Source organism: Hydra vulgaris, chromosome 10 (assembly GCF_038396675.1).
Source record: "Hydra vulgaris chromosome 10, alternate assembly HydraT2T_AEP".
NCBI classification, from domain to species: Eukaryota; Metazoa; Cnidaria; class Hydrozoa; order Anthoathecata; family Hydridae; genus Hydra; species Hydra vulgaris.
The window spans coordinates 27,218,796-27,232,500 of record NC_088929.1 but is presented as its reverse complement, the minus strand read 5'-3'; the positions used below and the strand labels follow the sequence as shown (position 1 = coordinate 27,232,500).

The 13,705-nt window shown below is 28.1% G+C and overlaps 2 protein-coding genes across 4 annotated transcripts; both read left to right on the top strand.

The window, feature by feature from the left end:
• Window positions 1-8,077: 8,077 nt before the first annotated feature.
• Window positions 8,078-11,647, top strand: LOC136085876 (uncharacterized). 2 transcript variants are annotated; one of them, XR_010641238.1, is made up of 3 exons: window positions 8,078-8,545; window positions 9,321-11,233; window positions 11,412-11,647. XR_010641238.1 is itself a non-coding variant. In XM_065807654.1 (2 exons), exons 1-2 carry the CDS (start codon window positions 8,540-8,542, stop codon window positions 10,848-10,850), a joined length of 1,536 nt encoding a protein of 511 aa, XP_065663726.1. In that variant the 5' UTR covers window positions 8,078-8,539; the 3' UTR covers window positions 10,851-11,328. The 2 variants fall into 2 exon arrangements, 1 of the variants encoding a protein (XP_065663726.1); XM_065807654.1 differs by lacking the exon at window positions 11,412-11,647 and having other exon boundaries at window positions 9,321-11,328.
• Window positions 11,648-11,712: 65 nt separating this feature from the next.
• LOC136085877 (uncharacterized) lies at window positions 11,713-13,327 on the top strand. Of its 2 annotated transcripts, none has more exons than XM_065807656.1 (3): window positions 11,713-11,856; window positions 12,080-12,250; window positions 12,445-13,327. In XM_065807656.1, exon 3 carries the CDS (start codon window positions 12,469-12,471, stop codon window positions 13,195-13,197), a length of 729 nt encoding a protein of 242 aa, XP_065663728.1. In that variant the 5' UTR covers window positions 11,713-11,856; window positions 12,080-12,250; window positions 12,445-12,468; the 3' UTR covers window positions 13,198-13,327. The 2 variants fall into 2 exon arrangements, with proteins under 2 accessions (XP_065663728.1, XP_065663727.1); XM_065807655.1 differs by having other exon boundaries at window positions 12,080-12,319.
• Window positions 13,328-13,705: the final 378 nt, after the last annotated feature.

The following is a 13,705-nucleotide window of genomic DNA, read 5'->3' as shown; positions in this document are numbered from 1 at the left end:
TTAGTAGTTTTTTTTTTTATTTTCTAACACTAATTTAAGTCGACAGGTTTTAAAATTCAAAATTCAAAGGTTATGGAGTAACTCCATGTCAAAATAACCAGGCCATGGAACCCTATGTTTTTGGATTTTCTTTATATTTTTACCATAGTTAGTACATTATAAAATAAAATAAATCCCAAAATTTCAAGGTCTAACTCCCAACGGTTCGTGAGTAATGGTTGTTTTAATTTTAGCAACTATTATTGATTTAGTCATTTTCCACCATTTTTAAATTTACACCATTTTTAAATTTACTCTTTATAAAACCAAGTATTTGAACGTGTGAATTCTAAAAATAAGTGACTTAGTTAATCTCTAGGTGAGGAATTTAAATATATAAATAAAAACTCATTTTATAATTAAAAAGTACATAAATATCAATTATAAATGTTAAAATAATGGACACCTGCCACTGTAAAATTTGTAAAAGGTGTGCGGTAAATTTTTTAAGCCTAAAATTTCAAATAAGATCATTGTATGTTCGAAGAACATTGTGTGAAAAAATCATTTATGCCAAATGCATAGTTTTGTAAATATTTTACTTTTGTACTAAAAATGTATATATAATTGCAGGGGCAGACCACGATTATTTGGTGTTTGAGTTAAATAACTTCCAGGTAAGTTCTATACTCCAAACCTTTGAATGTTCATACTTATGTCATTTAAGGATGTTTTGCGAAAAATTGCGCTGCAAAGAGCCTGGGAACAAAAATACCCTAAAAAGTAGAAATCATCCGCCCAAACGTGAGGGGAATTGATTTTTAATTCCCTTTAATAAGACTAAAAATTGTATATATTTTCAAAATTTTGTCAAAAAATCGTTTGGCATTCAAAAGGTATAACCATGTAAAGTTTATAACCCCCTCAAAACGAGGGGGTTGTTCAATTACGTATATTTTCTAAACAAATCATTATTTTTCAATTACCTTAAAGAAATTAAAAGAATATATCTGAATGCTTTTTAAAATATGAATTCTAATATCCTAAACTAGGTAGAAATTTCTTTAAGGTAATAAAATCACAATTTTATTACCTTAAGAGAAATTTCTATCTAGTTTAGGATATTAGAATTCATATTTCAAAAAATAAATTTCCCACGTTTTAGATTTCTAATTTTTAGTGTATTTTTGTCCCCAGGTTCTTTGCAGCGCAAATTTTTGCAAAATATCTTTAAATGACATAAGTATGAACATTCAAAGGTTTGGAGTATAGAACTTAACTGGAAGTTATTTAACTCAAACACCAAAAAATCGTGGATCGCTCCTGAATTACACGTGTAGTTTTTATTTCTTTTCCTAAGAGTAATTGTCAAAACAACCAGGCCATAAAACCCGAAATTCTCTGATTTTTTTTTAATTTTTGTCAAAGTACTTTAGGAAAAAATGATTCTAATCTAAATCTAAGTGGTTGTTAAGTTATGAAAGTTTTTTTAATGTATTTTTTATTTTATTTTTGTTTCTTTTACCCAAACTTTTTTTAACCCAAACTTGTTTTCTTGGCTATTCCATTATTAAAGTTTAATTGCTGAATTCAGATATATTCATCTAATTTAAATTTTGCAATTAGATCTTGTGCATTTTTAATTTTGCAAGTATAAGATTTTTCTTTATTCATTATCAAAATGATTTCATATGATATTGGTAAAGTTTTAAAGTCAGATTGCCATAAAAACTCATATTCTAGAAATAAAGAGATTTTTTTACTACATGACCTATACACTGATTCTCGTCAAAACATTTTATGGAGATCTGAGTTGTGTGCTTGTGAAGAACTATTCAGCATTTGTAATCACCATTTTTACTACTTTGGAAAATGGTTTGAAAAGAAAAATGGCAATTGTTGTAATGTTTATAAAGAGAAAAATAAAATAAAATAAAAGGTAATTTGATTTCAAACATATTTTATGTATTTATATTGAAGAAACCCTTCTTTAATTTTCAAATTGTATTACTCTTCTGATGTATGTGGAGGACAGTATAAAAATTATAAAAATTTTCTAAATCTATGCCATCGTTCAGAAGATTTTTTATTGGAAACTGAATCGACATTTTTTGCAACCAGTCATGGCGAATCTTCTTGTGATGCAATAGGTGGTACAGTAAAACGAACAGCAGCAAGAGAACGTCCAAAGAAAAATCAAATACTAACAATTGATGCAATGTTTGAATTTTGCACTCAAAAAATGCTCACAATAAAGTTCTTTAAAATTGATAAAAGAACTATGGTTAATGTTTGAGCTACATAAAAAATAAACAATTTGTGAAGGGAAAAACAATACCAGGAAGTATCACCGTTGCATACAAGTTTCGAAAGTATCTATGTTATTTAAAAAAACTAGTAACGATATAAATCCAAAATTTATTAATATAACTAAAAAATCAAGTTACCAAAATTAAAATTTTAATAAATTTTGAGCTATTGCAGAAATACAAATATTACGCATGTACATATGACTCGTTTTGGTGGATTGCAGTAGTCGAAGAAAAAGATGAAGAATATAATGATATAAAAATAAAGTTTATGCATCCACACAGTCCATCTGAATAGTTGTTCTGGCCGAAAACGGATGATTATTGTTGGATACTAGTCACCAATGTAACAACATTAATAAGTGCACCAAAAATAGTATCAGACAAATATGAACTTTCAAAAAAAGATTTTAATAAAATTAATAAGTATGTATTTGTAAATCACTAATTTTTAATGGATATATTATAAAAAATTGTATATAAATTCAAGTATGCATCATTTTTATTTATTTTAAATACTACGATAAGCGAAATATGCAATATTTGCTTTTTTTGTAATATTTTTCATTTAATTTTTAAACTATGTATTTGGCAGAAATGATTTAAATTTATTTCCTTCATTAGGTTGTGTTTCTTTTATTTTCTTATTTTCATTTTGAAACTGTTTCATGTTTAATTTTCTATAAAGGAGTGGATCTCTATTTCAGCGACTGCTTGTTTTGTTAAGAACATCATTGTCAGGCAAAACTATAATTTTTTGGGGAGATTGTCTATAACCTGGTGATTTTCTTTCTTTTTCACTAGCTTTGAAATTATTCCAGCTATGAAGTGATGATTTAGCACCTTTTCTTAAAGTGCATCTAGTACCTCCAGCAGCTTTTAAAATGTCCTGCGCTTTAAAATGAGAGCAGCATACATATAATGAGCTAGTACATTAAAACTATCTAAACTATTTTTACGCTTTATCAAGTTGCACCAAAGTGAAATTTCATTTTTATCTTTCGGAAAATGAAAGAATTTAATCTCAGAAGCCTTTCGTTCTCCAAATTCGATAATATAGCTTCTATTAAAGCAATTATAGGCAGCACATTGTTTGCCAGATGATTTTCTTATTAGGTTTTTATTAGAAGACATTTTTTGTTTACAAACGGTACAACCTAAGCCTCGTTTTGGAATTATGCGGATGTTTATTTATGAAAACGTCTATAGTTGAGATACATGGATTTAATCCATAATATATTAGTGAGCTTTATTATATTATTATCAACAATAAATAAAATATGTGACAAATATGTTTCGATAGAAACATTTAAAACATGGCATGTTGAACAAAAAAGCTATACTCAGTTCTTTTCTGCAGTAAATGTGATGCTTTTTTCATCTTTAAACCTACTAATAAATTTAAAGGATTACAATTTTATAACAATAGTTATATCTAAAAGTATATTCATTTGCTAAAACCATTAAAATATTTTAAATTGATATTTTAGAAGAAAAAAAAAGTCACTTATAAGAATGAATTAGTTACAATTTTGGACATCGTAAAATTTATATATGAACAAATGTGTATAATAATTGAAATAATTATAATAATTTCATCAATAAAGGTAAGACATAAGTATAAATTTATGTACACACTAAAAAAAAAAGGTAGAAATTTCTACCTTAGGGTAGGATATGTGATATACCCTTAGTAAGGTATAATTCTCTACCTTTTAGGGTAGAAAATTATATTAAAAACAATTATTTCCCATACAATTTTCTAACTTAAAGGTATAATTTTCTACCTTATAAGGTAGAAAATTATACCTTACTAAGGGTATATCACATATCCTACCTTAACTAAAAATTTTTTGTGGCCTGAATTTTTTGCTGGCCTTAAGGCATGCGCCTTATTTGCCTAAGGGTTAATCCGGCACTGGGTTCACCGTTTCGGAAACGGTTTCACCGTTTTCGGAAACGGTGAACCCAGTGCCGTTTCTGGGTTTCACCGTTTTCGGAAACGGTTTCACCGTTACGGAAACGTACGTTTCCGTAACGGGTATTTATGGTAAATTATAATAGTTAAATTCACAAAATGAAAACATTTTTTCGACTCGTGCTACTCTTTTTGTTTTTAACCATAGTCATAAGAATACATAGTCTGGACACACAGCCGTTTCCACTGTATTTTGGTTATAACTTGAAAACTACGCGACGACCCGGCAAACCTGCACAATTTTATAAAAAATGGCAAGCTTTTATGATAAAAAGTGATTTGGAAATTTTTGTTTAATGCGATTTAAGGAGATTGTTTAAACAAAGACATAAAATTAGCTACAGATATAGATTCACTTGCTTTTAAAGTCAACTATACGTCGAACAACATTTATATAATTAGTGTCTAAAGTAAACAAGTTATATAATTGTAAATGTTTAAAGTAAACAAGTTATATAATTAGTGTCTAAAGTAAACAAGTCTTTGCATCCAGGCATAGTCTAAAAAATTCTGGAAATGTTCTTTAAACATTTATAGTAGAGAGAATACCTTTAATAAAATGTTATCAATAAAATTAAAAAAAATAAAGAAAAAGTATTGCAAATATATTGGAAATAGACATGTATCCCCAGCAAACACTACACGTACAAAAAACGCACACTGTACGTTCAGTTTACATTCTAAACGTCCTAAACCTTCTTTGAACCAAAGTAACTTTCTTTGGTCAGCGTGGAACGTTCAAAAAACGTCTGAATTACATTAGGAGAGTGTGCAGAAATACATTAAAGTACAGATCAAATAACTAGCCAAATTAAAATTAAAAACCATAATGATCACTTTGTTAAATATTTATTCTTATGGTTAACTTTCCGTAGATATTTTAACATTTGGTAATTGTTAATTGCGTTTGCCATTTTTTTGCATAACTATGAAAATCTTTTATTAAAATTGATAAAATAACAAACAATTTTCATAACGAATTGTTTATCACGAAAACTATTAAAAGTAAGTCTTAGTTACTATTTACAACTTTTTTCTATGTTGTTTTTTTATTTTTATTAAATTTATTATTTTTTTTTAATATTAAATTCTATATTAATATATTTATGATATAAATCAGAGAGAAAGAGAGAGAGAGAGAGAGAGAGAGAGAGAGAGAGAGAGAGAGAGAGAGAGAGAGAGAGAGAGAGAGAGAGAGAGAGAGAGAGAGAGAGAGAGAGAGAGAGAGAGAAAGAGAGAGAGAGTGGTCAATGTTTTTAAAAGAACAGGGCAAATTAACGAAATTTTCATTATAATATCCGGAGAATTTCGTTAAATTGCCTTGCTTTTTTTAAAACATTGACCACTCTATATGTATATATGTATATATATATATATATATATATATATATATATATATATATATATATATATATATATATATATATATATATATATATATATATATATATATATATATAAATTATGTTAATGTATTTTACAAACAGAGTGCTCAATGTTCTAAAAGAACAGAGTAATAATAAATTAGTAAAAACACTTATCTAATTTTTGATTACTTCCCCGGTGGGAAGTGAGCTAACGACTAGCGAGCGACTAGCTAGCTTTATAGCGATTTTCTAGCGATTTTTCTTTTCTTATTTTATTCTTTCGTAATGTCTTTAACATCTTCAAAAATTCGATTTTTAGTGTTGGATCTATTATAATTATGAAAATAATTGAACTTTAAACATGTCGATTTTGTAACGATATGTCGCTAGCTACATATCGCAGTTTTTAAGAAAGCGATTTTTTTACGAAAAGACGCTAGCTACATATCGTATTGGTGTAGCTGGTTACTAGATAGCGATAAATCAATAGCTATTCGATTGTTACGTATCGCAGCTTTTAAGCTATCGATTTAATAACGATTTATCGCTAGTTACATATCGTAGCTTTGTAGCTAGCTACATGATAGCCACAACTCGATAGCTAGTTGATAGCTTCATATCGCAGTTTTTAAGAAAGCGATTGTATTAAGATATGACGCTAGCTACATATCGCGTTTGTCTAGCTGGCTACTAGATAGCCAGAAATAGATTGCTAGTTGATAACTAAATATCGTAGCTTTTGTTCAGCGACTTTATTACGATATCGAGATATATCTCAAAAACTACATATCGCTCCTATATTAACCTATAGTTAATATAGACACGATATCTATATATTACCTATAGTTAATATAGACACGATATCTAGTATTTGAGATATCGTAATAAAGTCCCTGGAAATAAGCTGTGACATATACGCAACACCATGGTATTCCGTAATGCAGAATACTAAAGTATGTTGATTAACAATTTTAGACTCGTTTTTTGACCCACGCACTTTTTTGATACGTAATTTAATCAAACATATGAATAAATTACGTATCATTAAAGTAAGTGGGTAAAAAAACGAGTATAAAAGTATCATTTTTATTATACGCAATTTAATCATAATTATGATTAAATTGCGTATCATAAAAGTGCGTCGATAAAGAAACGAGTCTAAAAGTGTTAATTTACATACTTCCGAATTACGCAACATAAATTTACACAACTTTTATGATTTTTGGCGTAATTTCTCAAACGACTTAACTTTTCATATTCAAATTTGCTATACATAGCCTGCAATTTTATCGCTATTTCATTTTTTGCACGATCACACTACGATTCATATCGTTTTTAAAATATCAATATCAATATCAAATATGGCATCTAAAATATCTTCAGATGATTCGGAATGCACCAGAATTCTTCAAAGCTCTAAACGGATGGGCCAAGTTGAAACGGTAACTTACATTTCGTTTATTTGTTCTGTAAATTAGTAACCAGACTAGTCTATGGATAGACTTACAACACAGACATAGACAATTCTGTATGTTGTAATGGACACAACAAATGTTTAATTTTTTGTCCTTGTTGTGTCTATCAAATTTTTGATGGTGTCCTAAGATTGCTCAGTTAAAAAATAATTTTCACTTCATAAGTCTACAAAGCATAATTTTTTGTCTATTTGGTGTCTATGATTTTGTCTAAATTTACTTGATTTCATAAAACCAGAAATATTGATTTTTGCCAATAAAATCTAAATTATCCAAAAAATCCCTTAGAAACAAAAAAGAAAATATACGATACATTATATTTGAATTTTATTTCATGGTAAAAATGACTTTTATGGTGACAAATTTAAAGTGGTGACAAATTTTAGGACGGAATATGACAATAATGTTTACACAAATAGTTGATTTTCCAAAATTTAGATCCAATCATAGTCAGATTCACAGTCTGAGGATAGAATGTTAAGAAAATCAGGATTGATTAGATTTTTTAAATGATAAACTTACCTTCAACTTTTTTGAAGTAATCCCAAACTGGAGAGGGCATTTTAAAAATAAATTTTCACGCACATTCACTGAGAATTGAAAAACAACTGAACTGAGTAATTAATGAACTTCAATTGAGCACAAAATAGTCCATTTTGAGGTTTTTAAATAGACATTAACTTTTTAATCAACAGCACACGCTGGACAAAAAATTAAAAAATGAACTTCTGTTAGAAAAATTGTATTTTTAATTTTGTGCTCGTTTTCAGTTTTTGAAACGATGCTGCAGTGAAAATTTAATTACTCGTTATAAGTCCAAATTATATATTAAATAGATCTTCTATACCTCATTAAAAAATTGAGATTGTTCATTTAGTGTCCGTTTTTAAAATGATTGTCTAGAAAGACAAACATTTTTTATAGACAATTCATTTTTGATAGTTGTAATTAAAATTGTTGCAATTAGTGCTTTGTCGAAGTCTATTTTTGTCCTTTTATAATAAGGCCATTAGAGATTGTCTGGTTGCTACTGTAAATAGGACTCTAATAATCGATTTGATTGCGACATATCGCAGCTTTTTAGCTACTGATTTTAGGCCGGGTGAATAAAGATGAGCAATTATAATACAATCTCTTTATTAAAAACTGCGATATGTAGCTATCAACTAGCTATTGATTTGTGGCTATCTTGTAGCCAGCTACACAAATTGCTTTTAATCAGTAATTGGTCAGTTTTACGTGAATAAAAACTTTAGGAGCTTTCGTTATATTTTTGTTTACGTAAAGGTAAGCAGTATACTTAGTAATTGGTCAATTTTACTTTAATAAAAACTTGATAAAAATTGCTCATTTTTATTCACCCGGCCTTTAAGTCGAAATGTTTTAATACAGTTGTAGTTTCGGCGCACTGTTCCAGACTTGTGGAAAAAGATGTTGGTAAGATAGATAAGCGCAGTCAGTTTACTATTGACAATTGATTTTTGTTTATTTTATGTCATTAGAAACAGCACAAAATTCTTTATAATAAAGAACTAAAATAATTTTTAAATATTTTTGTTTAAAACCTAATGTAATCAAAGTTAAAAGATTTTCATAAGTGTGGCGCTACTGCAGTTTTTCCCACCCCCCCCCCTTTTTTTTTTTTATTTTATGATTGATTATGATAGAGAATTTTATGCTGATTCAGAAAAATATAAAAACGTAGACCTGAAAATCAACGGAAAGTGCTCTAATTCGAAGTCAAAGTTGTAAAAAATCCCATTAAAAACCCTAATATTCGCCATTTTTTTTCAAAACGCTTTCATTTTTAACGAAAATTAATTACCATTCCATAAGTGTTTCCCTTGCTATTCAGTTTTAACCCATTTTACTCTATATCTCATAGGATATTTATGATGTTGTGTGTATATATATATATATATATATATATATACAATTTATGAGATATATATATATATAAATAAGATCTTTTTTATATATATAATATCATAATTATCATATCAGTACTAAATTTATATATATATATATATATATATATATATATATATATATATATATATATATATATATATATATATATATATATATATATATATATATATATATATATATATATATATATATATAAGTTTAGTTGTGTGTGTAGTCTATTCTTTTGATATTGCTTTACATATACGTAAAGCATTATCAAATATAAAAATTACATTTTTAGTTCATCAGGTCGTTAAGAACAGCTCGTCGAAAAAGTTTTGAAAATGCTAGAGCATCTTTAATTGAAGATGCTAACATTGAAGCAGTTGAAAATAAAATAATTGATGATTATGAATGTGATGCAAGTTGTAATAATGATATTTCATTTGAGTCTAGCGACGTAATTAGTTACGATGAGTCATCTGATAAGGACAATGACATTAGCATGACATCAAAAATCTACGACATAAATCAAAAGCTTTTGGACTTTTATTTAAGATATAATCTGACTAGAAATGCTATGGAAGCTCTTTTAAAGTTATTAAACATCAATTATGATAAAACTTTGCCATTATCTGTTACTACACTTAAAGCTAAGTCAATAACCTACAACCAGTCTAAAAATTGGGTAAAAAGAATTGAAAAAAAAAATTTGATGTCATATATTGGCGTCAAAGACAATTTATTGTATTGCATGGACCATCGTAATTTACAATTAAGTTTAAAAAATAAAGATGGCAACAGTGGCATAGTAAAATTACGACTGTTTTTTAATTTAGATGGTTTGCCTGTTTTTAAATCTTCTAAATTATCATTTTGGCCAATTCTAATGTCATTTAGGGATTATAATCATATTGGTGCACTTCCTGTAGCATTGCACTGTGGTGTAGAAAAACCAAATTTGAATTTTTATCTTAAACAACTGGTTGATGAATTGCAAATTTTAAGTGTTCCTTTTGATTTGAAAGGACAACAAATGGTTATTTCTGATGTTGATTTTATCTGCGATACCCCTGCACGTTCATTTGCTCAAAATATTTTTAATCACAATGCATACTACGGATGTGGGTACTGTAATATCAAAGGTGAGTATTGTTACAATCGTATTATTTTTACAGATCAGAATTGTACACCACGTTCTGATGAAAGTTACAAAAGTATATCAGAAAATAATCAGCATGGCCCTTCACCTCTTTTGAATATTCCTCAATTAAGTGGACTGCAATCGTCATGTCCTCCAGAATATATGCATCTGGTACTCCAAGGTGTGGTGAAAAAGTTATGCACATATTATTTCACTAAAGTACCTTTTCTGCATTTATCTTGTAGACTTTCACAACATTTACTGAGTAAATTATCCGCTGAAATCGATGATATAAGGAAGTATTTACCATCAGAATTCCACAGAAAACTTAGTTCTTTGGTTAATTTTAAAAACTGGAAAGCCTCTGAATTTCGACAGTTTGTTTTATATCTTGGACCATTTCTCTTACATGATAAATTGCCAGATCGGTATTATGACCATTTTATTATGTTGCACTTCAGCATGTATGTTTTGGCTTCTGATGAATATGTTGCTTATCATGTTATTGCATCTGAGTGTGTTAAAAAATTAGTTGAATATATGCCTATATTATTTAGCAAAAGATCTATGGTCTATAATGTGCATGTGTTAATTCATCTAGCTTTTTTTGTAGTAAAATATGGACCTTTGGACTCATTTTCTGCAATTTTTCGAAAATATGTTGGGTTTATTAAAAAGACGAATTAAAACAGGTAGAAACATTTTTCAACACGCAATTGTTTGCTTAAATGATCTTCGATTAGTAACTAATAATCACTTGAACACAGTAAAGATTTCTACTGATCTGCCGGATTGTGCTTTTGTTATTGATGATGGTTCCATTGTTTTATGCACTAGTACAAGTCTTGACTGTTTACATATATCTGGAATTCTTTTATCTTATGTGAAGCCACTTTATACATTTCCGTACTCATCAAAAGTCCTTAGAATTGGATATTATCAGAAAAGTCGCACACATGCTTATAATGTTAGACCCATTCGAAAATGTATCATGATTATTTGTAGGGAAAACTACTTTCTAATTATCCCATTGGTCTGCAAATTAAACTAAAGTTTTAAAGTTGCTATGGGTTATAATTTTAATTTATTTACAGAACTTGATTAGTTTTTTTTTAATTTTTTAAAAAATTTTGTGTTGATTTAAAAATATATCAATTCATTTGAAGTCTTTATACTATTTTAACTGTGTATTTTCTAAATAATAAATGTATAATTTTTATGTTACATTTTGCAAATGTTTTATTTCAGATGAATTATATTGTATATTTGTATTGTGACAGTGAAGTTCTGGAATTAAAAAACTGTGACATAATAATGTCAGAGAAACTAAAAAATTGGTCTATGAATGATTGGAGATCTCGTGGTCAAACATTAACGGAAGATGACCTTCAAATAAAGGCAATGCATAAGGATGGTATAAATGCGGCATGCATATTACAGATAAGTATTTTATACCCTGTTGGAATTAAAAAATAAAAAGTGTTTCAGTAGTGACATTTTTTAAAAGTAAATTAATCTTACAAAATTGTATTTTTTATTTATTTTATACGTTTCAGTTGGAATCGATACGAAATTGCTTATTCAAAAAATTCAAAAACTTGTAGTAAACAAAAATTTTACTCCTAAAAACGGACTCCTTAGACTTATTGATCGTGTGGGTCAAACCAAAAGGCAGAGCATTCCACCATTGAATGTGAGTGTTTTTAAACCAATTTAATAAATTATTTATATTGTAATCAATATACTAAGTATTGCAGAAAATGTGTTGAATATTTAATTTAGGTACTTTAATTTTTATGATCTAAATTTATTTTGATTTCTGGTGGGCTTTCTTGATAATATAGATTTTTGTATACGTTTATTGTACATATAAAACTATGATTGTACAAATACTAAAAAAGTTATTTGTTTTGTAGCATATTCTCACTGCAGAATCAGAAGTAGAAATTGAATTTAATACATCAAAAAAACAAGAGAACTCCTATAAATCTACAAAACGGAAAGAGAAAAGAAAAAGCCTTTCTGAAGAACCGTCTTTACCATCATGGCCGTTGTAGGAGCCACCAAAGCTCCCCAATTCCAATTCAGTATACATTTTTAACAATTTTTTATCCCATTTGTGAAAATAAGAATTTTTATTTGGTTTCATTTGAATGGTTTGTTTGTTGTTTTTTTAGTTACCATTTTTAAATGAAAGAATCAGTATAAAATAATTAGAATATAGTGATAGAGTTTTTATTTCATTTAAGAGTATTTATAATCAATGTTAATCTTGTTTTAGAACCTTCTGTCTGTCTCTGCCTCAATGGATCAAGTAGATGACTCGCCAGTTACACAGACAGTGTCTCCATCAGAGTTGCAGTCTGTTTCACAAATTCAACCACTATTGCATTCATCTTCTTCCTTTTCTTTGCCATCTCAAAAAAATGGGATAGACCAAATAAATAACTTTATTCTGAAAGCAAACGTTGAACCCAATACTGTTGAAGACATTCAATTTATAGTGAATGCCATTTACAGAAAAGTTTGTGGGTTGGAAACCGAAATGCGTACCATACGTTCACTTTTAGACACTAACCATGGTAATAACGAAAATATAAATATAGATTATTTACCAGCAAATTCAGTTGAAGAGTTTGATTCACTAGAAAAAAAAATAATTCACTCTAATGATAAAGATATCATTTGCAGAAAGATGAAGCAAATTGGTGGGAAAAATGTAAGTGACTTTTTAAAAAATGCTTTAAAAACTTGCATAACAGACAAGCTATGTTGCAGCATCAATCGAACTGGTGCAGATAAAAAGCGTAGGTTTATAGGACCAGTCGAAAGTTTGATTTTTGATGCAGCTTACTGTTTATTTCCAACTGCCACCGAATCCAGTATGACTACCTTAATTGCGAAACACTTGAAAAAATCTAAAGATCGATATTTTGCAACAAGAAAGAGAAATTCTTCTTTAACAAATGATTTAAACAGTCCTGTTAGAAAAATTCGAAAATTAAACACTGACTCGTGTAGTGATTCCAGTTAAATTATTTTTTAAATTTGTTTTATTATTTATTCATCTTTTTTTTTTTTTTAGTTATTTTATTCTTCATATATATTTTTAAATAACTTTTAATATTATTAATTTAATTTAAGCAAAATCATTTAGTTGTTAATGGCTTTTTTTATTTTTTAAAAATAATTCATACATTTTCTTTTAACATTTCATAATGACTTTAACATTTATAATTTTTTATTGAAACCAGTTTTAACATTTTGTATTTAATTTGTTATAAATGCAATCTTATTTCAATGGTTATAATTCATTCCCCTGAAAAATATAGCATGCGATTTTTTCAGGAATATCTTCTAGCCTAACCGATATTTTCTAGCCTAGAAGTGTAGTTATTGTTACGAGTTTTCACTAGCTATTCTCTACCTTAATTAGCTAGCGGGTCGCTAGCTTATTTAGCTAGCAATTCGCTAGCTTATCAAGCTAGCGATCCTCGTGGCCAAATCGCTGTCTTTATCGTAACGACTTGTCGCTAGCTAGT